General features: G+C 52.5%; 1 protein-coding gene across 7 annotated transcripts; it reads left to right on the top strand.

Moving 5' to 3' along the window:
• Positions 1 to 1,337: 1,337 nt before the first annotated feature.
• Positions 1,338 to 25,861, top strand: SDSL (serine dehydratase like). Of its 7 annotated transcripts, none has more exons than XM_087857320.1 (10): positions 1,349 to 1,444; positions 4,900 to 4,970; positions 5,325 to 5,518; positions 5,754 to 5,793; positions 6,487 to 6,626; positions 7,427 to 7,515; positions 8,213 to 8,440; positions 12,175 to 12,299; positions 15,479 to 15,620; positions 24,831 to 25,861. In XM_087857320.1, exons 3-9 carry the CDS (start codon positions 5,345 to 5,347, stop codon positions 15,592 to 15,594), a joined length of 912 nt encoding a protein of 303 aa, XP_087713446.1. In that variant the 5' UTR covers positions 1,349 to 1,444; positions 4,900 to 4,970; positions 5,325 to 5,344; the 3' UTR covers positions 15,595 to 15,620; positions 24,831 to 25,861. The 7 variants fall into 7 exon arrangements, with proteins under 7 accessions (XP_045632192.2, XP_087713446.1, XP_087713445.1 ...); XM_045776207.2 differs by lacking the exons at positions 15,479 to 15,620; positions 24,831 to 25,861 and adding exons at positions 3,970 to 4,172; positions 13,348 to 13,728 and having other exon boundaries at positions 1,362 to 1,444; XM_045776221.2 differs by lacking the exons at positions 15,479 to 15,620; positions 24,831 to 25,861 and adding exons at positions 3,942 to 4,172; positions 13,348 to 13,728 and having other exon boundaries at positions 1,370 to 1,444.
• The last annotated feature ends 718 nt before the right edge of the window (positions 25,862 to 26,579 follow it).

The raw sequence follows: 26,579 nt of genomic DNA, 5'->3' as shown, positions 1-26,579 counted from the left end.
TCACGCCCTGAGCCGAAGGCAGGTGCCCAACCGCTGTGCCACCCAGGCGCCCCAAGAGCTGTTATGTTTCTTGTCCAAGTCTGAGCTGTGTGCTAAGGCCCCACTCCTCCAGGAAGCCCTCCCTGATTCCACCCCAACCCAGCTGCCCTATGAGGACCCTCTGTTCTCTGTCTTCCTGGGAGTGGTAAAATTGTCACTGAATCGGATGGCTTCCTCTCCCCTCTAGTCCAGAGGCCACCTCAGGGTATGAACTGGGTTTTGCCACCTGTCTGTCCCCAAGGCCCAGTCCAGGACAGGACACCTGACAAGGATGAGTCCATGTTTAATGGGAGGATGGCTATGAAGCTGCTAGAGTCCTCATCAAGAATCATGGCCAAGCAGCTCGACTTGACCCCAAGCAGTCAGGAGTTAATCATCAACCCTGGGGAGGTCCCGCACAGTCCTAGAAGGGCAAAGACTATCTTGGCTGCCAGGTGCTTCCTGGAGCTCACCTCCCATTTTGTATATAGGGAAACTGAGGCTCAGAGATGGATGTGACTAGCTCAGTTTCACCCAGTGAGATGGTGACAATGTAAATCTGGTCATGTTATTCCTCTGCCTACAGCCTTCTATGGCTCCCTAGCATTCCTGGGCAAGGTCCAGACTCTGGAATGGCACAGACATCCCTGCGGACTCTGGTCCTTGCCCACATCTCCAGCCCCAGACCTGCTTTCCTCCAAGAAGCTTTCCCAGCCCCGTGGGGCCAGGCAAGGCTCTGGATGTCCACCACCCTGCCCCACCTCTGCCTGACCACATCCGAGAACACTGATTGCAGCTGCTCGGGACTTCATGAGAACAGGGGACATGCTGTACTGTTGGAGACTAAAGTCCCAGGGCTTGACACAGAGTAAGTGTTCAATAAATAGTTGTTGAACGAAGGAACGGTCAGAGGCATTCATTTGAGTAATAAATAATTGTTTGGCTTCCTTTGTTGGGTGTAAAATATCAGAAGTGAGGAGGTGCTTCAGAAAAAAATGATGTCTTCTCAAGTGGCAGGTAACAATTGTGTCTTTGTCCTTTGACCTAAGCTGACCCAGACAGTGGTCAGGGGTCAAGGCTTGGCACTCAGGGCAAGCCCTGGATTCGGAGTAGGAAGATTTGGTCATGTCTGTGTCACAGAAGAGGTGGTCCAGGGTGTCTCTCGCTGGCTGCGTGGCCTTGGCCAAGTGAGTCTCCCTCTCCGAGCCTGCACCTTCATCTGTCAAATGGGACCATGGACAGCGCACAGGGAGGCTGTGAAACTTGATCTTGTCCCCTTTCTTCCTCCAGAGGGAGCTGTCCCTTTAACGTGGGAGGAGGGGCCAAGGCCACAGGAAGTTGCGGGAAGCTGGGAAGAGCTGGTGCGGGCAGGCTGGTGGGCCGCAGGCTGGAGCCAAGCTGAGTCTGGGGACTGTTCGACAGGCAGGTAAGGGGCCTGGGGCCCAAATGGTGCCTCTGGGGCTTTGTGTGCATGTGTGAATGTGAGTGTAGGGTAGTCCGGAAGGTTCTGGGGCAAGGTCCAGGTTGAGTGGACAGAAAGTGAGAAGGTATGGGTGCGAAACCCTCCCAGGAACACTGATTTAACTCAGGGTGCTCTGTGGTCTAGTCCGCCTTGGAGGAGAAGGCTGGGTGCCACGGACTGATGGCTGGGGAGCAGGTCCCACTTGCCAGAGGGGTGGGACTGAGCGGTATTCCAGCTAAGGTTCCCCAGCCCTGGCATCAGGGATTTGGCTGGGAGTGTTGCCAGGTGGCCTCTGGAAAAGCCTGAGGGAAAAGGCGGCAGAAACAGTCTTTACTTGGGCCCAATTCACAGAGGCAGTGGGTGAGGCCCAGTGAGGAAAGGTGACATGGCCACGGTCATTGTTTTCTGGGACCTGAACCGAAGCCCCAGGCTTCCCACTGTATCGCTCCACAGCAGAGAGGGCCCAGGGCTCCCACCTCAGCCTCAGTGGTGGCCACATGCTGTGGGAGCCATGTGTCCCCAGCCCACGGTCTCACCTTGGCCCTAGACCTTAGTCTGGGAGGCCTGCGCCCTTATGGGCATCTGGGCTTGATAAGGCTGTTCATTTGACAAGCCTGCTGTTCTCCTGTGGGCCGTTGGGGGAGCCTGGGGACGGAGCTGGTAGCATTTGGCTCCTAAGGACAACTGGCAATTAAGTATGAAATGCTCACACCTTTAACCATCACCACCACCACCACCACCCCCGTCATTACCATCATCATCATCACCATCATCACCACCTAGTAGAGAAAGTATGGCACGGTGCTAAGAGCACAGATGCCAAAGTGCACTGCCTGAGTTTGAATCCTGGCCATGCCATTTCCAGCTGTGTGACCTTGGACAGGTTACTTAACCTCTCTGGGCCTCAGTTTCATGGTCTATAAAATGGAGCTAATACGCGAACCTATCTCCGGGTTGTCGTAATGTTATATGAGATGCCATATGAGGTTCTTAGCACGGTCCCTGGCTGGCAGTAGGTCCCGCACAACTATTAGCTGTTATTTATGCCAGGTGTGGAGTTGATGCCTTCACTATGTGGCCTCACTGTGTCCGCACAGTGATTCCGTGATGCCCAGGCCCTTCTCCCAGTTTGTTGTGTGGTTAGTTCATTCTCATTTTTCAGGTCTCAGTTTTAATGGCCATTTCCCGCAAAAGGCTTTTCCTGACCTCTGTATCCACAATAGGTGTCCTTGTTCTCTTTAAGGCTCCCTGTATGTGTGCTTTCCTTAGTAGTTTTCATCATTTTTGATTATTTTGTTTGTGTACACAGTTACTTGTCAAATGCTGATCTCCCCATCAGCTCCAAGAGGAGATGTTTGTCTTGCTCACCATGGCATCCCCAGTTCCTAGGTCAGGGCCTGCACCTCGCAGGTATCCTATAGACATGCGAGAGAAAGGGTAAGCATGCCACATGGTTAGAAGGCCCCAGAGGGATGATGCCTCTAGAGGACTCACCTGATGTCTGGCAGAGTAGAGCAGAAGGGAATGTGGCACAGAGAAGTTGAGACACTTGTTTGGGTCACAGCTAGGCATACAGAGCTGGTTGCTAACTTTGGTCTCTGACTGACCCCTAAGCCCAGAGCCGAGGTGAGGCCCAGGCTGAGGTATGCTGAGTTTGGGTGACCCACCAGTCCCTCTCCCTTAGTGCCATGCCCAGTGCCCCGATGGAACTGGGTGGAGGTGGCTCAGACTCTGCCCAGCCTGGGGAATCCCAGGGCCATCCCAACAAGGGCCCTGGGGCCAAATCCAGAGACAGGAGACCTGGAACCCTCTGGTGGAGCAGGGGACAGGGGGGCATAGCTGTGACTAAGTAAGGGTGAGCAAGAAGCTTGGGCCCTGGAGGGTGGGGGAGGCTGCAGTGCTCCTCCTACTGGCCAGAAGTGGAACTGCAGGGCTTGGCTCAATGCTTTTCTGCCTGAAAGAAAAAAGAGGGGTTGCATTTGCTTCTTAAAAAAAACTCTCTCTGGGGCACCTGGGTGGCACAGCAGTTAAGCGTCTGCCTTTGGCTCAGGGCGTGATCCTGGCGTTATGGGATCGAGCCCCACATCAGGCTCCTCCGCTATGAGCCTGCTTCTTCCTCTCCCACTCCTCCTGCTTGTGTTCCCTCTCTCGCTGGCTGTCTCTATCTCTGTCGAATAAATAAATAAAATCTTTTTTAAAAAAACAAAAACCTCTCTATTTCTCCCCTCTTCTTATTTCCTCCCTTTCTGTTTCTTGTGTTTTCCCACGGGTTCTTTTACTAACTGTGCCTTTGCTTAAAACCTCCCGATGGCTTCTCGCTGCAAGTAGAATTAGAGTAACATCCCAGCTCCTCACCTTGGGCTAGAAGGTTCACCAAGTCCCTGCCCACCTCTCCTTGCTCACCTCCTGCATCCAATCCCTTCCCACACCAGCAACACCCCAAATTCATTTCTCCCTCAAGGTGCTTCCACCTGCTGTTCCGTCTGCAGGAATGCTTTTCCCTGGGCTCCCTGCTGTCTCTCATCTCGAACATTCCCCTTGGAGAACTTGCAGATGGAAAGAGAATTCAAAGCGCTCTCAGCCAACCCAATACTCACAGATCCGATTTGCATCCTGATTCAAACTGTTAGAAACCCCAAATCACTGACCACAAAACCAACCATTTATCCCATTTAATGAGACGACTGGAAAGGTGAGAAATTACCAGATATTTGATGATATTGAGAGATGATTATTAATATCTTTACATGTGATAATGGTATTGTGATGATGTCTTTTTAAAAATTAGCACCATTGAGATATGATTTCCATAAAATAAAATTGGCCCGGGGCACCTGGGTGGCTCAGTCGGTCAAGCATCTGATTCTTGATTTCGGCTCAGGTCATGATCTCAGGGTGGTGAGATCGAGGCTCCCTGCTTAAGAGTCTCTGTCTCTTCCTCTCCCTCAGCCCCTCCCCCTGCTCGCTGTCACTCTCTCTCTCAAAAAAAATTAGTCCACTTTGAGTAAGAATTCAGTGAGTTTGCACAAATGTATACAGTTGTGAAACCATGTGACTATATTGTTTAAAAGAGTTCTTTGCTTTTAGAGATCCGTGCTGAAGTGTTTACAGGTGAAGTAGTATAGGGAGAAAATATAATAGTAAGAATAACGGAGGGAAAAAACCTCATAGTTGGGGGGGGGGTGCAGGTGTGGCTGGAACAAGGCCGGCAACGAGCACTTGCGTGAGCTGAGTGACGGGCTACTCCAGGCGTTCATCATACAATTCTTGATATTTCGCTGTGTTTAAATTCTCCATAATACAAGTTCTTAAAAAGTTTTTCTCTCTTGAGAGACCATTTCTGGCCATTCTTGCTAAAACACTGCCTCCTGCCCCCGTCGCCCCTGTTTGAAATTGTGTGATTCTCTCTCCCCAACTAGAAAGTGAGCTCTGGCGAAGCAGGGCTGCCTCTGACCTGTGCGCTCCAAAACCTGGAACCACCGGGCACATAGTAGGTGCTCAATAAAAGGCTTTTTTATTTTTGCATGCATGCATGAATGGAGAATGAATGAATGAATTCTCCCATGCCCATTCATTCATCACAATGTATTGGCCACCTTCTGTACCCCCAGCCCTGTGGGCAGCCACAGTTACAGAATGAAAGGGTCCCGTGTCCAAACCTTTTTGTCCAGATGGGGAAACTGAGGCTGGGGAGGAGCAGATACTTGCCTGGAGTCTCACAGCTTGGCAGCCAGATAAGGCTAAGGAGCCCAGCTGAGGCTCCTCTCCATCTACCCCTCCCGTGTCCTGGGGAATGGGACTCTTGCAAGAGCTGCTGGGCTATGGCCTCCGTGCTCTCCTGCAGGCCTCCCGGTGGTTGCTGGAATGGAGAGCTCTCTGACAGGCTGTGCTAGGGCTGAGCCCTTCCACACCGTCACGCCTCTGCTGGAGAGCTGGGCGCTTTCCCAGGTGGCAGGCATGACGGTCTTCCTCAAGTGTGAGAATGTGCAGCCAGCCGGCTCCTTCAAGATCCGGGGCATTGGGCATTTCTGCCAGGAGGTGAGGTGTTGGCAGGTGGGGAGAAGTGAGATGGTTCGGGACAGAGGAGGAAGGGGATGGATGCCGGCTGCCTGGGGGTGAGGGCAGGAGGGGAGAAGTGGACTTGTACAGATGGGTGGGGCAGGATGAGGGGCGAGGCGTGTTGGGGTGGGCTGGGGAGGGACTAACTCCGTCCCACACAAGCTCTATGACATCTGGTTGGCTCAGTCCCCAACCCCCTTCCTTCTCTTCCCAGATGGCCAAGAAGGGATGCAGACACCTGGTGTGCTCCTCAGGTGACCCTCAGGGCTGGGTCCTCAGGACTGTGGGGGTGGGGGGTGGAAGAGCTGGTTGGAGCTGCAGTAGATGTCCAGGGATCAGGTTCCTCTTAAAGGTCCAGCCCCATCGAGGTCATGGTCAGATGGCCACTTCATATGTTCTCTCCCAACCCTCTTCCCATAATTCAGGACTCAGGGTAGAAGTGACAAAAACCCAGTTCATTCAGGTTTAAACTACAGGCCCCAAGAACTGAAAATTCTTGGGATAAGGGGCTTTCAGGTACAGCTGGATCCAGGAGCTCTCCTTCCCTTGACTTGTCTTTTCTCTGTACTAGCTCTATTTTCACACAGACTTCCTAGCAGCAAGATGGCCATCAGGAGTTCTAGGCTTGCCTCCTATCACCCTATCAGCCTAGTAAAAAGGAAGCACCCCCTTCTTGATGGTTCTCCTCAACCCATAATTGGTCTTTTCCACCCAGCTTGGATCATGTACTCATCCCTGAACCAGTCGTGGGTTAGGGGCTTGAGTTCTCTGATTGAGTCCATCTAGATCACATATCCACCTCTGGGACCAGAAAGAGGACTCAAAGGTGGGGCGTATGAATGCCGGGAAGGAGTGACCCACAAAGGAAAATGGAGGGGGACGGAGGAAAGTGTATTAACTGGCTAAGACAACACTGCCCACTGCACGCCCTTCTATTGCTTCCACAGGGGGCAACGCAGGCATTGCTGCTGCTTATGCCGCGCGGAAGCTGGGTATCCCAGCCACCATCGTGCTCCCGGAGGGCACCTCCCCGCAGGTGGTGAGGAGGCTGCAGGGGGAGGGGGCTGAGGTTCAGCTGACCGGAAAGGTAAGGACCCCAGGAAGGAGAAGCCAGCTGGAGTGGGCTGTTCCCCTTCTACCCGCACCTCACCCCTAGGAGATGGGATCTCCCTGCTTTTTTCTTTCTCTTTCTGATGAACTGTGCCTGGAGCCCAGTCTTCTCTTAGGATGGCTGAGCTGAGGGGTGGGAGTGAGGCAGGATGTATATTGAGGCCTGGGACCTCCTGCCTCCACTTACCCTGAGAAGACTTCGCCTGCGTGAACCCAGGAGAAACAGGAGCTGATGGACCAGGAGTGTGTCCATCTTTTTATAGCCTTTTATATTCCCTAACACTTGGAATTATTCATTTAAAAATGTTTGCCATCTGATGAGACGAAAAGTAGAAAGAAAGATGATGGTGGCATCATTTCTCATTCTGAGACCACCCCAATAATGAAAGGTGCCCACCACCAGGGATATCGCTGTTTCATCTTTTTATAGCCTTTTATATTCCCTAACACTTGGAATTATTCATTTAAAAATGTTTGCCATCTGATGAGACGAAAAGTAGAAAGAAAGATGATGGTGGCATCATTTCTCATTCTGAGATCACCCCAATAATGAAAGGTGCCCACCACCAGGGATATCGCTGTTTCATCTTGTTTATCCACCCGGAAGCCTCCGCCTTTGTCCCAGGAGGCTGTGGGGCCCACCCCAACTCTGGTCTCACCCTTGGGGTTCTCCCCAGCCTGCCAGACCCTGGGGCCATGCAGGAGACCTCAGGCTCTGCTCTGATCTCTAGAGCGGTCCGACTCCTGGGGCTCCTGAGGCCCTCGGTTTCTCTTTAGGTCTGGGACGAGGCCAGTCTGAAGGCGCAAGAGTTGGCCAAGAGGGATGGGTGGGTGAACGTCCCTCCATTTGACCACCCCCTTATCTGGTAAGTTTGCTGCCCTCCCCCGTGGAGCTCAGAGCCCAGACCCTCACTGAGTTGGGATCCTTCTATTGGACAGAAGGGGAAACTGAGGCCTAGAGAGGAGAACAGGCTTGGGAACCAGGCACATTGGGGTTCAGACCCTGCTTCTGTCACTTGTGAGTTGTGTGACTACAAAGTATCTCTCCTCCCCGTGCCTCAGTTTCTGCATGTGTACAATGGAAATGGCAGTAATCAATCCTATTTATTGAGTGTACTTTGGGATGCATTTAATCCATTGGCTCCTCCCCCGAGCCCTAGAGGTGGGTGTTTTATGTCCATTCCACAGGCACAGAGGGGTCAAGGAACTTGCCCGACATCACACAGCTAGTAAGTGGCCAAGACATCGGGTCCCAGGCCCAAAACTTAACTGATGCCATGTGATATGCTGGTCCCCTCTTAAGCACACACACTAATGCTGCCTCTTTCCAAGGCTGTGGAGGGGGTTAAATGGGATAATACGAGAACATGGCTGGGAGATTGATGGAGGGGAAAGAATGAGTGAGTGAATAAATTGAATGGATGAAAGCTGAGTGAGCTAAGTGTTACAGGGTCTCTGCTCCCCTTGCTGTGGTTGGGAATTGGGGTGGAGATGAGGACAGTTGTGTATACATCAGTCTTTGGGAATGGGGGCCTTTCTCACCCTGCTTTCTCCTTCCCCCAGGGAAGGCCATGCCAGCCTGGTGCGAGAGCTGAAGGCAGCACTGGGGACCCCACCAGGGGCCCTGGTGCTGGCAGTAGGGGGCGGAGGTCTCCTGGCTGGGGTGTCGGCTGGCCTGGCAGAGGTGGGCTGGCAGCATGTGCCCATCATTGCTGTGGAGACCCAAGGGGCACACTGTTTCAATGCAGCCATCAAGGCGGGCAGGCTAGTCACGCTGCCAGACATCACTAGGTAGGTGTGGGCTGGGGGCATTTGTAGGGGGCTGGAGGGTGGGGGTGTTGCTGTCCTAGGGCCTCTCAGTCCCAACCACTGGAGGTAGGGGGTACCCAAGAGGCTCAACTTCACCCTAGGACTTCAACCACAGTAATGTGGATCTCGAAAGGCAATGTCAGAAAAGTAGATGATTGATATGATTCATTTAAGTTTTATTAAGGAAACAAATTTCATTGGTCCGTATCATTACAAAAGCAGTTTAAGTGTGTTGCAGGTAAATTAGAAAATGTAGGCAAGCGATAAGCAACAGAAAACAAAGCGGCACCTTCCATTCCACCATCCAAAGATGAACAATAGGGTTACATTTTCCCAGGCTTTGTTTTTTCCCCTGTGCACACATAGATGCATACAAGTGAAATGTGCCTGGCACAGAATAGGTGCTCAACAGATGTTTGTGAAAAGAATGAATGAATTGATATCTATTTTTTAAAGTTTGGACCGTATCCTTCCTAAATTCTATTTTTCTAGTTCATATTATATATCATGAACATAGTTTCATTTTCTTCTGCAATTATCATTAGAGAATGATACAAGAATGAACAAGGGCTTCTTGTTGCTTTATGTAACTGATTTTAATTCAACTGAGGAAAAGTTCTTATGAACCAACTAACTAACTAATAGAGAGTGGCCAGCCTCCAGACCTTGCCTCATCTTATATCCTTCATCATCAGCAGCAGCACTAGGATCCCCACAGATGCTGTGTTCATTTCCTAGGGCTGCCATAGAGATGACCACGAACTAGGTAGCTTAAAAGAGCAGAAATGCATTCTGTCCTAGCCCTGGAAGCTACAGGTGTGACGTCAAGGTGCTGGCAGGGCCCCACCCCCTCTGAAGGCCCTAGGGCAGGAGCATCCTTCCTCGCCTCTTCCAGCTTCTGGTGGTGGTTGACAATCTTCAGTGTTCCTTGGCTCGTAGCCACCTCATTCTGCCTCTGTCTTCATAAGACCTTTTCTCTGTGTGTCTGTCCTCCTCTAGGAAGGGCACTAGTCATTGACTTTAGGTTCCGGCTTCATCCAGCCTGACCTTATCTTAACCAATTCCAACTGCAAAGACCCTATTTCCAAATCAGGGCACATTCTGAGGTTCTGTATGGTCGTGAATGTGGGGGGAGACACTACTCAACCCTCTACAGATATCAGCGCTGCCCATATTTTATTAAACACCCATTAGGTGCTGGAACTTAGGATATCGTGGTGTATGACAGAAAGGTGGCTAAAATCAGGACAGGCTGTTAAGTCATCTTTATTAAGCACCTATTGTGTACAAGGTTCTGGCTGGCCAGTTAGAGAAACAGTCCTTGCTTCAAGGAGAATTCTATCTGGACACAGGAATCTTTTTAATGTCTTTCTGGTACCATCTCTACTCCTTTCTGATGCCACCCTCCCTCCAGCGTCTCTGCACCACCTTTCCCTGAAAATTACTTGTGCCTCTAACTTCTGAACCTTTCCTGTCCCTTCCCCCCTGAAATACCAGTCCCTCTGACATGGACGAAGTCCTCCAAGGCTCAGCTGGGCAGTTGCCTCCCGTCTCTAAAGACCCCGAAGACACTCTGTGTCACTCTTCAGCTGTGAAGGAGCTCGTGGATGGGCTGGTCTGGGCCCCTAGTTGGGAAGGAGGGCCTTGAGGACGGGGACTGGCTATTCAGCTCTAAGTCCCTAGCACCTTCCAGAGCCTGGCGCGGCGGAGCACTAAGTAAAGTCCATGGACCTGCCGTTTTTGTAAATGACACCGCTATCCATCTGGGTGCTCTGACGGGACCCACCCGGCCGTCACCTTGCTGAGTTCTGTCCACTCTCCCTCTGGACTCCAGCCCCTGTCCTGCCCTTGTCCCCACCCCAGGGCATTAGTGCTCCCCCGGATGGCTGTCACAGTCCTCCTCCATCCCCGGGCCATCGTGTTTATCCATCCCTCAGTGGCTGGACGTTTGGGCTGTTTGTGTTTTGGGCTATGACGAGTCGAGCCGCTACAAACACTTGTATGGGCATCTGCGTGTGGATGAATGTGTCTCTGGGCTGCGTCCCTACGAGTGGCACTGCTGAGTGTCCTTGCTGTGTTGAGTCCTTTGTCTACCGCCAGGGCAGTGCGTCCTTCCTCTGCCACCAACCTACGGGACTCTTTACCCCCTGCTTACACCTGTCGATGCCTTCCCCCGGCTCTCGGGCCCAGATCCAGACTTCTCTCAGACCCACTGGCCGGTCTACCAGCCCCTTGGGCGGGTCACGCTCTTTCCTACCACCAACCTCTGTGCATGCTCTTTCCTCTGCCTGCAACGTTCTCCCCACTCCCCTTCCCTCCTTTCAGCTGGGATCTCTCACCCCAGAGAGACTGGCCCCACAACCCCCTCTCAGGGAGGGTCCCCTCCCAATGGTCTCCCTCTACTTATCTACTTCATTCTGTTTTCCCTCCCAGACTTTGTTCTTATTTATGTATTTATAATTGAAGTTTATAGTTGACCCATAATATCATTCATTTCAGGCGTACCGCACAGTGATCTTGGAATCCCATACATTCTGGCTGTGCTCACCCCATACGTGGAGTCGCCACCGGTCACCACACAAAGCCATGACCATATTATGAACTATTCCCTGTGCTGGACTTCTCATCCCCGTGGCTTATTAATTTTATAACTGAACGTTTATACCTCTTCATCCTCTTCACCTGCTTCGGCCAGCCCCACCAGCCCCCTCCCCTCTGACAACCATTAATGAGCTCGTCTGTAGTTATGAGTCTGTTTCTCTCTGGCTGCTGGCATTGCCTTTGGTCTTAGTAACAGCGATGGTAATAGCCACCACCAACCCTTCTGTAGAACTTTCTACATACCAGGCTCTCTTCCAGGCACTTGGAACGTTTTAACTCCACCCCCATCACAATCTCAGGAACCAGGGACTGGCGTTACCTCCATTTTTCAGACCAAGGAAGCTGAGGCTTGGGGAGGGGCAGTGACCTTCACGAAGTCCCACTCCTAGTGCGGGGCCCAGGTTTGACACCAGGCAGCCTGGCTCCCGAGTCTGCACACTGGGCCCCTCGGGGCTCAGAGCCAGTTCTGATGGGCTCTCCAAAGGCTCTCCCGGGCCTAAAACACGGCCCAGCTCAGGAAGGTACCAGTAGGTGGGCGATCCCAAGCACAGAGATAGAACAGCATGGACCCTGGAGCCAGACTGCCTGGATTTGAATCCACTTTCTGCTACTGACTTGCTGTGTGTCCTTGAGCTAATTCCTTAACCTCCCTGAGCCTCTCAGTTTCCTCACTTGTAAAATGGAGCTCATAAATTTCTAACTCGAAGGGGGATTACGGGAATTAAAACAGAAAACACATGCATCTATCACCTGGTAGATAGTCAGTAGAAGGTATCGTATAGACACGATAAATAATTATTAATGAACAAGATGCAAACAAATCTGTTTCCATGCTTGGCTTTCTGGGGTCTGTGCAAGGGAGGCCACCATCACGGTTATAGAGTTGGAGAGCGTGGTGCACATTTGTTGGGACACCAAATGGGACACCCCATTTGGGGGCACCTCCCCTGAGCCAGTGTTGCACTGGGTTCTTGCCACGCTGAGCCCCAGCCCATCGCAGGGCGGGAGGGGGCCCTGGGGCTTGGAGGGCTGGGTCCATAAGGGGCGGAGGCCCGAGGATTCACCAGCTCTGCCCCACACCCCGCACTCCCTGCCCTGCCTGTCCTCTCCTGCAGCGTGGCCAAGAGCCTGGGTGCCAAGACCGTGGCCGCGAGGGCCCTGGCGTGCACGCAGGAGCTGGAGATCATCTCCGAGGTGGTGGAAGACGTCCAAGCTGTGAGCGCCGTGCAGCAGTTCCTGGGTGAGGGAGCCTTGCCCCCCCTTCCCCAGGCGCAGGAACCTATGAAGATCCTGGGTCTCTGGGTGCTCTCTCTCGACTGTATGCTCAGTGCCTATGGCAGGGCTGGGTGCACAGCAATTATGCGCCAAGTGCATGCTGAGCGGGGGGTGGGGTGGGGGGGTGGGAGGGTGGCGCTCTCTCTAGCCTCCGGACATTTGTACGTGCTCTTCTTCCCGCTGGCCACCCCTCCCGGCTCCCTGTCGATGTCATGTGACTCAGGGCTACTCGGTCCTCATGGCACCTCCTCCAGGTCGCCTCCTCTGATCTTCCACCCTCATCCCGCCTGGGTTGGAGACTTCCCATGCACCAGGTCCACTGTTCACAGCTGCCTGGTTCTCATTCATCTACAGCGCTAGATGTAAACCCCGTGAGCATGAGGCCTGGTGTGTCCTCGTTACTGCTGTGACCCCAGGGCCTTTGTAGCATAGGGCCTGGCAGGGAGTGGGTGCTCAATAAATATTTGTTGAATGAATGGGTGAATGTATGAGTGAGTGGAAAGGTAGATAACGGATGGATGGATGGATGGACACATTGATTAATGGACACATTGATGGATGGACAGACAGTCAAATGATGGATAGGGGATGGATGGATGAATGCATGGATGGATGGATGGACGGACGGATGGATGGATGGATACATTGATTGATGGATACACTAATGGATGGACAGACAGACAGTCAAATGATGGATAGGGGATGATGGATGAATGGATGGATGGATAGATGGATATGCTGATTGATGGATACACTGATGGATGGACAGACAGACAGTCAAATGATGGATAGAGGAATGGATGGATGGATAGATAGATGAAAGGTGGATGGATGGAGGGATGGATGGTCAGATTGATGGATGGAGAGAGGGTCAGACGGATGATGGATTGTGAGCCGGCTGGCTAGCTCTCTGGCTGGCTTCGTGGATTTGCAGCGCCCAGAGTTGCGGAGCGCTAAGTGCTTCTTCCTCCCTTTCTCTCTTCTCATCCACCCCGTTCCCCTGCTCCGGGCAGATGACGAGCGCATGTTGGTGGAGCCTGCCTGCGGGGCCGCTTTGGCTGTCATCTACTCAGGCCTCCTGGGGAGACTCCAGGCCGAGGGCCGCCTGCGCCCCTCCCCGGCCTCGGTCGTGGTCATTGTGTGTGGAGGCAACAGCGTTGATAGTGGGGGGCTGCAGGCTCTGAAAGCCCAGCTGGGTCAGAGCTGAGGGCTCCTCGTCCGGGATGGACACCACTGTAGCTGCCTGAAGCTCTCTCCTTGTGCTCATGGGTGGCCGTGGAAGCTGCCCATGCTTCTGTGCCAGCTGCCTCCTACAGGAAGCCCTCCTGAATTGCTTCCCTTGGCTCCCCTGCAGCCCTGGCCATTAAACACTCTGAGTTGAGTTTGTAACTCCACCTGGTCTGGTCTTTCTGGGTCCATGAGCTCGTAGAAGGCGCACAGCAACCTTGAGGCTGGCTCTGCGGTGAAGGGACGCTGCATCACATAGCTTGGGCAATAAAGCCAAGGATTCAAACCTTGGGTCTCTAAAGCAGTCCCGCTGTCTTACAGGTCATGCTGAACTCCTGACAGGGCTTCCCTCGCCTGGCGGACCTGCCCAGGAGGAGAGGGGGGCATTCTGTGCAGCTGTGCTCGGGCTGGGGGGGCAAGGACAATGTCACCAGGCTTTATCAAGTGCTCTGTATGTGCCAGAAACTCCTCTAGAAACTTTCTACTCATTGTCTTCTTTAATGATCACAGAGGTACTATGAAGCAGAAACCATTATATCATCCCTGTTCTAAAGATGGGGAAACTGAGGCACAGGACGGTGACCAAACCCCCTTAAGGTCCTAGTGGGCACGTGTCCCAGCCAGGCTCAAACCCTGTGATTTTCAATATGACTCTGTATTTCTTGGACCTCAGCCTTCTTTGTGTGCCGGTTGGTGGTGATGGGACCCTGGGGAAGGAAGCGGGACCTCCAGGTTGGTATGGACACACTGGTGGGTCCCAAGGAGGGTGGGTGCTGGTCCTGGAATTGGGCACCTCTCCCGGTTGGGAAGCATCTCTTAGGAAGCGGAGGGGAAATTAGAATCTGTTGGAGCCACCAGGGGGCAGCAAAGTGTCTCTGATGGGTCAGCCTGGCTCTGGGCAGGGAAGGCCCAGCCCAGCCCCTCCAGCTTCCCTTGGCCCTGCCCCTCTGGGGCTCTCAGCCCAGTTGGGGGCTGCTGAGGTCCCACAGATGGCTGGGGCCCACAAGATCTTGGCATCGGGGAGCCCTATCCAACCCTCACTGCCCTTCTGGAAACAAGGCTAGAGAATGTGGGGTCCACCAGGCATCACAGCCCCTGGTGGGTAGTGAGGCCTCCTGCTGGGCCCCCTTTCCTGCCTCCTGCAGGCTGTGTGTGCGTGGGCCAGTGCCCTCCCTTCTCTGGGCCTCAGTCTGCTCTGTGCTGGAGGAGGCCCACTTGTGGCTTCCCACCTCCTTTTCTCTCCCCAGGGTGATCCCCCTGCGGGGCGCCTCCTCCCTCCCTCCCTCAAGGGGAGAATTTGAGAGTGACAGTGAGCTCCCTCTGTCTCTGTCCCATTCTCTTTTCGGCCCCAGACACTGCCCTTGATTGTCAGCATTGCCTCTCCCGAAGCCACCGGGCCCAGCCATATTTCCTTGGAATCCTACAGTGTGAGCTCCCCAGAATAGAGGGGGCGCAGAGAGCCCCAATGGTAGACTCAGCCAGAACCGAGCCTGACGCTGTTCCTGCTCACTAGCCTTGAGCAAGCAATGCTCTGCTTCAGAGCCTCAGTGTTCTAATCTGTAAGATGGGTGCTTTGTGGATTCTTGCTATGGACCTGGCATATTTCAACCAATGCTGGTTCTCAGTATCTCCGAGCACTCCTCCCAGCACAGAGCGGTGGGGAGGAGCCAGAACGTATTCCCGTCTTGAGTAAGCTACTGTGTGCAAATAGGCCTTAGCAGTCATTTCATTTAAGCCCCACAATTACCCACATGGTCCATACTATTACGTTCATTTTTGCAAATGAGGAAACTGAGGCACAGAAAAGTTGAGCGCTTCCTCCAGGTCTTACAACAGGACCGGAGCCCCGATGTGTGAACCCCTGAGGCGCGTGCATGGAACTGCTACTGTTCTCACTACTCCTTTCCTTTGCTTCAGCTGTGGCTCCCGCCTGCCAAGCCCTCCGTGCTTCTAAATCCTACATATTCTTCAAAGCCCATTGGGAGGGCAGCCTCTTCCCAGAAGCCCCACAGGATTGCTTCAGCCAGAGATGATCTTCCCCCACCCTGTACTCCTCCAGGTGAGTGGCAGAGCTCACCTCAGTACCAGGTGCTCTGTCTCCCAGTTGGGCCTCTGCCCTTGGCCGCACTCCTGGGAGACTTGTCAGCTGCTGTTTGCTGCCCTCCTGGTCTCAGCAAGCCAGAGATAAGAAGCGAGGGGCCTGTTGACCCCATTGAGATAACACCTGTCAATGACCTTACTGTAGCCCTTCCTGGTTGACCCCCCAGGAATGCCACGGGCAGAGCGGAGGCGCAGGGAGAGGGCGGGGACACGGGTGGTCGAAGCTGAGGCTGTGAATGCCGCGCGTGGATGCCGTGCCTGGTGTCGCAGGCTGGGTGACAGGCACAGGGACCCTCACTTCCCATCTCTGCCCTCTCACACCGCTCCGTGGGGGGAACGGGGAGCCTGGAGGAGGGTCCCGGGAGCAGGAGCTCCTCTGTATTTGCCCAGGGCTGTGCTGAGAGCACGGCAGCCTGGGCCACCAGGTATGTGTGTACCTGCCCCGGACGTGCCCAGCCTCCCCGGTCTCCCTGCTGGGGCTCCTGTCCTGGGGCAGAGGACCCCTTGGGCTCCCTGTGGTTTCTTCTGTCCCCTCACCGGGCTGACTCCAGCCCCCTGCCTCCCGAGGCCTCTCCTCCATCTGGTCCTTTATTCCGGCCTCAAGCCTGGGAATCCAGACAAGGCAGGGTGTGAGGAGGGGGCCCAGGGTCATACCACTGTTGCTCCCCCTTTCCCAGCCTTGGCAAGAGACTGTACAGGGCAGGACACGGGGCCCGGTCCCTGCAGAGCAGGGTCTGACCCTCTCGTTGGGGACATGATGGCTGAGGCTGAGGCTTGGTGTCCCAAGTCATCTTTGTGTGATTGTGTAGGCACGTGCATGCTCGTGACCTTGCATGCACGCGTGTTTGTGTCCGTGTGTGTGCCTGTGGGAGAGTGCACACTCTTGTATTTATGGGGGAATGTTGTCATGAAGTGAGGGCTCTTTGATTTCCCTCCAGGTATGTAGAGCTTCACATTTTTGCATTTGGGACTTATCATCTCATCACTAGCCACATATCAAACTTCAGTGTCTACAGTGAGGCAGGCAAGGAGCTAGACATTAGGGAATGGTGGGGACTGGAGCAAATGGAGCGCTTATGCTCTGTCGAAAGGAGGCAGCCACTGCTTGAGCACATCTGATCATGGGCCCGGTATAATAGATCTCCTGATTATTTAGCTCAGATTCAAAGCAATTTAGGAAACACCATAGGCTCTCTTTGCCCACATATTCATATAAAGTCTCTGACAAGTCCTGCAAGAAAGTGACTGCTCTGAATCGGGAGGAGGAGCACGTGGCGCCAGCTTGAGCCAGTGTGAGGGTTGTATCTCTCCTGGCCACAGTGACTGGTTCAGGGGTAGACCTAGGAGCCAAGGTGTCCAATTAGACTGTCTGTCAGGACTTCAAGAGGGAACTGGGAGGCACCCATGGACCGTTCATTTATGCAAGCCAGTACATTTTCCTTTATGCTTCAGCCCATGACTTCTGTCTCTCGGGAAGGGAAGGACCCTGACCGATGGCCCACAGTTTCTACAGGTCTCCTGATTTGCGCTCACTTGCTTTGAGCTGCGTAGGTTTGAGCCCGATCTGGGGTTGGCCCTCGGCAAAAATAAGGCCAACTCGGGAGGTTTGTTTTTCATTCTCTGCCTGTCTTGGGGTGCACTTTTCACTCTTGCTCGCAGGCACAAGGGTTCATGCTGCTTGTCTTTACAGGGAGAGCGAAGCATAACCCAACGTGATATTAATGACATTGGGGGGGCGGTGTCTTATGAAGCTGGGAGGCTGTTTTAAATCAGTGGGTAGGAGCCTCTTTTGGATGTAGCTGGTGTGAGTGGCGGTTGGGGCTGGTGGAAGCCGGAGATGCCATCAGCCCTAAGAGTACAGTTGCCTAATTTTCCGCGCACCCTTGGGGCCTGGGGCCAGCATCTCTCTGACTCAGAGCCTCATGCTCCCCTTTCCTGGGAGGCCTGGCAGGACTGTTAGCTGATGGCGAGGGAGTGGATGAGCCTTAGAGAGGGGCAGCTACTCGCTCCAGGACACCTGGGGCAAGGGCCCAAGCCTCATTGCGGTGGCCTGGTAGGGCTCCTTGTTCTCACGAGGATGTAGAGCCCACTTATTCCTAATTTTTGTGTCCAGCTCCTCCAGAGCTTTCATGGGGCGTCCCATGCAGAGGGGTACGGAGGAGCCATTCCAACCTGCACACCCAGTTCCATTATTTTGTGTCGCTGGTTTGTTTCAGAACAAATGAAGGCATGTGAGTTTATCAGGATTAGGTTCAGCTTTGTAATTCAGAAAAGGCAAAATAAGTGGCTTATACCAAAATAGACCTTTATTTCTCTTTTACTTAAAAGCCTGCAGTTAGGTAGCCTAGGGCTGGTGTCGTATCTCAGTGGCGTCAAAGACCCAAGCTCTTTTGCTTTTCATTGCACAGCAGTGAATGGATTCCATTCCCATGGTCACTTCATAGTCCCAGATGGATGCTGGGGGCCAGCCATCATACCCTCATTCCAGGCAGCAGGAAGGAGGAAAGGGTGAAGAAAGGCACCTTTCTTTTCTTTAAGGACACTCCCTATAATTAATAACACTATTTCTGCTTATAGCCCATTGGTCAGAATGTAGTCCCATGCCATAGCTAGCTGCAAGGGACGCTGGGAAATGTAGTCTTTATAACAGGCAGCCATATGCTCAGCTAAAACCAGAGATTCTCTCACAGGAAAAGAAGAATAAATGAATATTGAGGGATGGCAGGAAGTCTTTGGCATACAGAATAAATGTGTAAGCATACAGATTAAGCTGCTATAATGAAAAGACCCCATTCTACAGCGCTAGATGCGAGAAGGTAGGCAGCTCTGTTCCACTGGGTTTTACGGGGACCCAGGTTCTTTCTATCCTGTTGTTCCACCATCCCTGAAAATACCATCTTCATCCACGTGGTCTAAATTGGTCCATAATAACCAAGGCTGCAGTGGGAGAAAATAGAGGGCAAGAAGTTTCTTTTGTAAGGCCATCACCAGAATGTGGCACACTTTGCATCCATTCACAGCCCACTGGCCTGGACTAGATCACATGGCTCACCTAGCTGCAAAGGAATATGGGAAATGTAGTCTGTAGCCCAGGAGGCACTTACCCAACTGAAGCTCAGGGGAGAACTGGGATCAAAGGGCAATTAGCAGTCTTCACTAGGATGAGGAATGAAGGGATGGGTAACTGAGTGGCCGTGGATGAGAGGGTAGGAGGGGCCCTGACTGGACTGAAGTCTGTCTGCTATGGGGTTAGATGGGAAGATGCCCAGCTCCAGACTCACCTCTGCTTGGCTGGGTGATGCTGGGCAAGACCCTGGAGGCTTTGACCATCTGGTCTGACCATGTGGTTTGCTTTGGAGAAGAGGTGATGAGTTTGGAGAAATATCGAGAAAGTGGAATCGACCCAACCTGGTGATTCATTTGGTGGTGAGGGGACCCTCAGGGTTGGTGACCATCTGGGAAGATAGCTGAGAAGGGAGATCCAAAGGAGGGAGGATGTGGGAAGAAGAGCTAGTGGATTCATTCATTCATTCATTCATTCATTCATTCATTCATTCAGTAATTCATTTAGCAAATATTTATCAAGCACCTACTTTGTGTTGGACACTTTTGTAGGTGCTGGGAATACAGCAAAAGCCCTGGCCTCAGCGGGCTTACATTCTAATGGAGAGAGACAGACAATAACAAATCCCCAAATAAAAATATGACATGTCAGGTGCTGATAGATGCTGTGAGGAAGGATGGGGCAGGATAAAGGGAGACAGAACGCCTGGAAGAGGTGGGGGGCTATTTTATTTTGTTGGAGTATGCCAAAGCAATCCCAGGTATCATGTAGTTTCACTCATACAGTACGTCAGTATGGTCCCTAACAGATCAGGAAAAAAATTTTTTAATGTAAGCATCGCACCATGACCGCATCAATCACAATTAACAAATAACTCCTTAATGTTATCTACTACTCAGGCTGTATTCAGCTTTTCCCAGATTGTCTTGAAAATGTCTTGTTGGTTTGTTGGAATCAGGGTCCAAAGGGTTCACATTGCATTTGGCTGTGAAATGGGTCTCTTGGGTCTCTTAATCTATTGGTAGGTTGAGGTAGGATGGGCCAAGTAGGCCTCTTAGAAAAGGTGAAATCTGAGCTGACGTCTGAAGGAAATGAAAGAACAAGCCATGTGGGACATGTGAGGGAAGAGCAGAGGGAACAGCCCATGCAAAGGTCCTGAGGTAGGGACATGTGAGGATGCTAACATGGCTGCAGGGGAGTGGGTAAGGGAGAGAATGGCAGAAGATGGGAAAAGACAGAAAGGTTAAGAGTGTATGTGTGTAGGGAAGGGAACAGGACATTGGATCATGGAGCATCTTGCAGGCTGTGGGTTAGGACTGTGGTTTTTACTCTGAGCATGAGGGAGAGCCCTGGGACAGTAGAGCATGAGACCACATCCCCCCGCCTGCATCCCTCAGCCCTGTCCCCAGCTTTGAGTTCCATCTCCTGTCCAGAGACACCTCTGTCTCTGCAGTGGATTCTATGGGTGCCCTTCCCCCTGACTCAAACCCCTTTATCAGGTGGGCCCCCCCAGCTGCTGGGTGTGTGGCTGCTAACAGCCCATAGCTGCTTCCACCTGTCTCCAGAGAATAGCCAATGGGAGTCCCTGTGTCCAGAGACGCATGAGAGGTCCTGCCCTCCTGGGGTAGCCCATAGCCGATGACCCACAGATGGAGGGATAGAAAAGGCAGACCCCCTTGCAAGCTTGGGGGGGGGCAGCTTGGTGGTGCCATCCCTGGAGCAGGGATCCCAGGGGTGGTGGGTGGGATCAGGCTGAGGCCAGACCCCCCCCCCCAGCCCTCCTCTCCCTCTGTTCACTCCTACTGCCTCCGACTCCGAGCGCTCCCTCCAGAAGTCAGGTGCCAAGAATCCCCAGCTCGAGCCCTCCCTCCAGAAGTTGGGTGCCAAGAATCCCCAGCTCGGACTCTGAGCCACCCTAAACAGACTCTCCCGCCCCTCTCCCCGACCCCTTGGCCTCTCCCTTCCCCAGTGTTTGTGCTTTTTAAACTCCACCAAAAATGTCACGGGCTGGTTTCTCTCATTGCTTCCAAACTCCCTGATAAATTCCACTGGCCAGGCAACCCCAGGAGAGGTTTTCTGGAGCAAGGAACCCCATAAATCACCTGGCTGCCACTCCGGCGTGGGCAATATCTTATGTAAAAAGGTGTTTCCTGGGAGCGCCACAGGCAGGAGAATCCTATTACAAGCCGCCCCATTAATTATAAAGAGTCAAGTCGACCCTTTGCTGCGATTTTTTATCTTAAGTCCGAAAACTGATTACCTTCACCAATCCTTCCTCTTCCCTCCCACCTCCTCCCCCCGCAAAAAAAAAAGAAAAAAGAAAAAAACCAACCCAAAGAATAAAATAAATGTTTGAAGAACAAATACCAAAGTTTCTCCATTGAGGGCAGAAGCAGCGGGGAGAGAAGTGGGTGGGAAAGGGCCTTTGATTTTCCCTTTAAGGTAAAACGTACCAGTGCTTGGCCTGAGCGGGGCCGAGCACTTTCCTTGACTGGTCAAGCCTGGGAAGTGGGAGCTCTAATCTGTCCCACATTACAGACAGGGAAGCGGAGGCTCCTCTGACGTTATGTGACGTAGCCGCTTCTTCTGAGCTGGTGAGGTGAGCAGAGAGCGGGCCAGGCTGGGTATTTAAAGACCTAGGTTCAAACTCTGCCTCTGCTTCTTACTAGGGGGGACCTGAGCAGGAGAATTCACCTCTCTGAGCCCCAGTTTCCCCTCTTGCAAAACAAGGAATAAAAGACCCCACTGGGCCCCCTGACCAGTTTTGAGGCTGCCCCCTGCCCCCTGATCTGTTTGGAGTCTTGAACAAGCCAAAGGCAGATCTTTGCTCCCAGCCCTCACCCTGCTTACATTATCCCATGTCCCCTCTGTATTCAGAATAAAGGGTCCACCCCTCACTTTGGCCTACAGAACCCTATATCATCTGACCTCTGCTGACCTTTCAGACCCCAACAACTGCCTTTTCCAGGCCCCTCCTCCCCTCCCTCCCCAAACTACAACCAGACCAGCCTCCTTCTCTTCCTAGAATTCACCAAGCTTGATCCTGCCTCAGGGCCATCATCAGTGCTGTTCCCTTTGTCTATCACACTCTTCCCCCAGATCTCAGCTAAGTGGGCACTTCTCCTCATGCAGGCCTTACCTCAGAGGGGCCCTCCTGGCTCACAGCCTTGCCTCGCAGGGCTGAGTCTAGGTTGAGGCAAGCAAGGCACTCACCTGGGGAGCAAAGAGTGAGGGATGCCCCAAACTCAGAAATCAAGATAAATTATATTGTAATAAAAGATTTTTTCAATTAAAATTAATGCAAAAGAAATTTGTGATGAAGAAAATAGTGACATTTTAAATGAAGATAGGGTCTCACTTGGCCTTGCGTGTCTTACCTCACTGAATCCCAGGCCTGTCAGATCCTGTCTTGACTGGACAGGTTGCCATTTTGCTCATTATGGGCTATTTTGCATTAATTGTGATTTTTCAAAATATTATATGAAAACACAATTTACCTCGATAACTGAGTTTTGGGTGAGCATCTCTCCCACCCCGCCACTTAAATTTTGCACCCAAGGCGAGTACCCCTCTTGCCCCACCCTGGCCTGGCCGGATGCCCCTCCCAGCACCCAGAGCCTCTTGATCTCACCGCCTTCTCCTCCTACTGCTATTTGAAATGATGCTTCTTCTCCCTTGGCTCTTGTCCCTCCCAGTGAAGTATCAGCTCCATGAGGACTGGGATGGAGCCTATTGTATTCACATCGGTAACCCAGAGCCCAGAAGAATGCCCACACATACTAGGCATTCAGCAGATATGTGCTAACGGAAGGAATGAAGGAATGAATGAACGGAGAGAAAGTTCAAGAAGTCAGGCAGGTGTCTGTCTGTACAACTTGGCCACAGGGTCTTTGGTCCATTTTTCTGATGAGGAGGCTGAGGCCCAGAGGGGATGAGTCACCTCGTCAGGGGGAGAATCCCCTGGGGCTGCACGTTGACCACAGAGAAGTCTCTGGTGACCTGGAGTGGGCCAGATCGCGGCCAGCTCTGCTGGAGCACGCACGTTCCTGAAACGTGGTCCCCGAACTCCTGCTGCCACCTCGGATTGTGTGACTCCATGCGTCATCTTTACTGTTACCCAGTTCGTACGTTTCTTGAAACCTTAAATGCCTTTTAGAAAGAAAAGGTTATCACCACTCTAAGTGGAGAAACGGTATCACTTCTCAGAATTAGGTAATAAACATAGCGATAAATAAAAGGAGAAACAAAACGATCCCTTTACGTGGTCGCTGGCTTCTGTGTGCCACGTCTCCCAGCCTGCCTGTAGTGCATCTGATAAACAAGCGTGAGACGAGCGTGTAAGACACACCAGCACCCAACAGAGACTGGCCCCCAGACAGAGGAGCGGAGAAAGAACCCCAAGTGTGACCTCCTGCTGTGTATCGGGCTTCGTGAAAATGCCCATTCCCCCAGAGGTCCCTGTCCCTCGCTGCAGGGACACTCTGCCTTGATTAAATAATGGTCTGGCAGAACCACACAAAGATGTTGATCTTATTTCAGGGACCCCTCCCCCCCAAAAAAGTGCATGAAGCAAACTCCCTCTAGCAGGGTCCGCCAGGAGGAGCCCCCCCCCCCCACCAGCTCCAGCAGAGGCTCCAAAGCTTCTTCGTGCAGCAGCAGGGATGGATTTTTTAGTTAGGTTTGGGTGTCCTGTAGGTCCCAAACATAATCAAATTGCATTTCTTTTTTTTTCTCTCATTTTTAAAAAATAAGGTGAAACACAACATAAAATTAGTCGCATGAAGGTGAACAATTCAGAGGTGTTTAGCGCATTCATAACGAGGTGCGACCACCTTCTCGAGCCAGCAAGACATTTCCATGTCCCCAAAGGAAACTCGTGCCCAGTAAGCAGCCACCTCCCATCCCCCACCCCCTAGCCTGTGGCAACCAGCGATCAGATTTCTGTGTCTATGGATGTGCCTGTTCTGGACATTTTGTATAGATAAGACCAGACAATATGTGGTTTTCTTTCTTTTTTTTTTTTGAAGTATTTTTATCTAGAGAGAGAGAGAGAGCGTGCATGCGTGCGCGTGCGCACTCGTGCACAAGGGGGGCGGGGCGCGGTGAGAGAAGCAGGCTCCCCAATGAGCAGGGAGCCGGAATACGTGGTTTTCTTGTGCCTCGCTTCTTTCCCTCAGCGTCGTGTTTTTGAGGTTCCCCTGTGTCTTAGCAGGTGTCAGTCCTTCATTCCTTTTTTATGGCTGGGTAATAACATCCCACTGAATGGACGTACCACATCTTGTTCATCCTCCAATTGTGGACAGTGCATTTCTTTTTAGACAGATTGCCAAATTATTCTTGATTAAGCCTCGACCTCCTACTACGTGCCAGACACATTCTTATCTTCCCAGGCCCTATCATTTTCCAGCTGACAACATGGATATCTTTAAGGACGTTCTGAAAAGTCATAAATCGCGTGTCTGTCTAAATAGGCTGTGAAGTTAGTCCTTGTTTTAAAAAATGCTTTAGGCACTTCTTCAAAGAAGAAAACAGGTTCATGGTAACAATAGCATCCAGGAAGAGGTCACTGTTATTCTAACTATCCCATTATTACGTCAGTCAGGGTCTGTGACTCTGTGGCCTGCTCCCTTCCAGGCACTGTGCTTGGACTCTGAGAAATGTCTGACCTCAATCCTGACCATGAACCCTCGGGTTAGATCTGATTGTACCCTTTCTGTACACGGCAAACCTCAGAGAGGTTGAGTGTCCAACGTCAAGTCACACAGTTCCTGGTTTCAAGTTGCTCGCAGCCTGGGGATGGGGACAGAGACCCAGTGTGGGTTGGGATGTTCCATGGGGAAGATGTGGACACTGGCTCGGCTGGTGGCCTCATCTTCCCTTAGTCAGTTTGACCGAGGAGTTGGGAACCCTGCTGCTTCTGAGCAAAGAAGACTTGCGTGGTGAGATTTTCCTCCAGCAAGAAAGGGATCAGTCAGAATCTGGGTGTGTTCTAAGCGAGTCCTTCAGAAACCAACTGTGTGCTCCAATCCCCTGAGGATCGGACGCCTTGTGGCTCTGAAGTTCCAGAGTGGAGCCTGAGGTTCTGGATTTCTCCCCGGCTCCCAGGTGCTGCCGCTGCTGGGCTCAGGACCACACCTGGAGCATCACCGGGCTGGAAGATCTGGATTTGGTTCCCAACTCTGCTGTGAACTCTCTGTGGGAGCTTAGGCCAGTCTCTTGCTCTCTCTGAGTCTCGGTTTATTTCCCTGGTCAGTGGGGGCATTGTCCTCCATCTGGAACATTCTCTGAAGGATCAAAAAAAAAAAAAAAGTGGTGTTGGCACCAGAAAGCCATGGGCACCTGCTGGGGTGAGGGATTTCCTCCCAGAGCCCCCAGGAGCCCATCAGCAGGTGCGAGAGGGGAGTGGGGGCAGTCCTGAGCCCTGGCAGAAAACTCAGGAAGAGGAGGCCAGAGGCAGCAAGGCCCCAGAGAAGTGGCAGGAGAGGTTTCCGTTCATCACAGAAATGGCCCATTTGCAATGATCGGTTGCCCAGGTGTTAATAACGCTAATGGCATAGGAAGGGTAAACTCGGTCACTTGGCTGAACAGAAGAAATATGCAGAGAAGTGTTCAGGTTTCCATAAATCAGCCGTGTGCGGCGCTACGAGGGAGACAGGACTTAAAATTCCGGTCAGGAGATGGGTATTCTCATAATCCGAGCTGGAGAGGTAATTTATTCTGTTTATATCTTTTTACTGCACGACAAGGCTTGGGAGCAGGAGCTCTCCACAGCCATTCTGCATTTTAAATATTAGTCCTAAGCACAGTGGGTCAGCTTTCGTGCTCTGTGGGGTGTTCATTTCAGGGCAGGGGCACAGGGCTGGGGCCGGGGGAGAGCCTGACGATGGGGGCTGGAATACATGTGGTTTCACTGGTCAGTGTTGCCAGGGTGACAGCCTGGGGGCCGCCAGGGACAGGCGACGGGGCCCCTTTTGCCCCAAGCTGGAGGGCACAGCCAGGAGCTGGCTAACCTCCTTACTGGCACAGCTCAGAGTATTTTTTTCCCCCTCTCAGAAATCTTTTATTTTTAAATGATAATAAATACAGGTGATGGAGAGATAGAAGGAGAGGAACAGATACATTAATGGAGGTGGAAGGGGAAGGATGGGAGGCGCGGAGGGGCGATGGGAGGGTGATCGGGAGAAGCAAGGGCAGGTGGAAAAGCCGGAAGTCCTTGTGTCTTTTGACCTTGGCAGTTTTCATTATGCCCTTTGCCCTCTGACTGGTTTTCTTGAACCCCCACCCCCCACCCCCGGAACAAAATCCAGTGAGGTGGCTACCAGTGAGAATTAGAATTCATTACAATTTCTCCTAAAGAGCCTCTTTTCATGGCAGCTGGAATGCATACATTCATTCGTGTAGTTGTTGCTCTGCCGAGAACGAGACCTTCCCGGGGCCAGGCTGTGTCCTGGATCCAGGGGCAACATGAGCTCTGGGGGCAGGAGCTCTGGATTCAAACCTGGCTCTGTCATCACTCCCTGGTTGCATGCCCCAGGCAGCTCACTTCACCTCTCGGGGCTCAGTCTTCTCATCTGCAAAGTGGGGTTAATGGCACTCATGCTGAAGGGTGGTGTGTGAGGGTCTTTGTGGACTCCAGATGGACAAGGCTTTGTCAGGCAGTGGTCCTGCAAATTTGGGGGACATCAGAATCAGCTTGGGAGCTTGAACGTGTGGCACATCCGGGGCCCCATGCCTGGGAGCAGTGCCAGCCGTGGGCCCAGAGGCCTGGGGAGATACGTACTTCTAGCAAGCACCGTCCTCTGGTCACACTTTGAGAAAATGGTTGGGGGTGTCCAGGGACCAGCAATCCTCCAG

Source organism: Ursus americanus, chromosome 30, assembly GCF_024610735.1.
Source record: "Ursus americanus isolate L20-20 chromosome 30, mUrsAme1.1.p, whole genome shotgun sequence".
In the NCBI taxonomy this organism is placed as follows: Eukaryota; Metazoa; Chordata; class Mammalia; order Carnivora; family Ursidae; genus Ursus; species Ursus americanus.
This window is presented reverse-complemented; position numbering and strand designations above follow the sequence as displayed.

Excerpts from the sequence above, each read along its gene's own strand:
- SDSL (XM_045776236.2), top strand. The coding sequence starts at position 5,345 with ATGGAGAGCTCTCTGACAGGCTGTGCTAGGGCTGAGCCCTTCCACACC. Across the intron at positions 5,794-6,486 it reads ACACCTGGTGTGCTCCTCAG|GGGGCAACGCAGGCATTGCT; the intron begins GTGACCCTCAGG and ends TTGCTTCCACAG. Across the intron at positions 8,441-12,174 it reads ACGCTGCCAGACATCACTAG|CGTGGCCAAGAGCCTGGGTG; the intron begins GTAGGTGTGGGC and ends CCTCTCCTGCAG.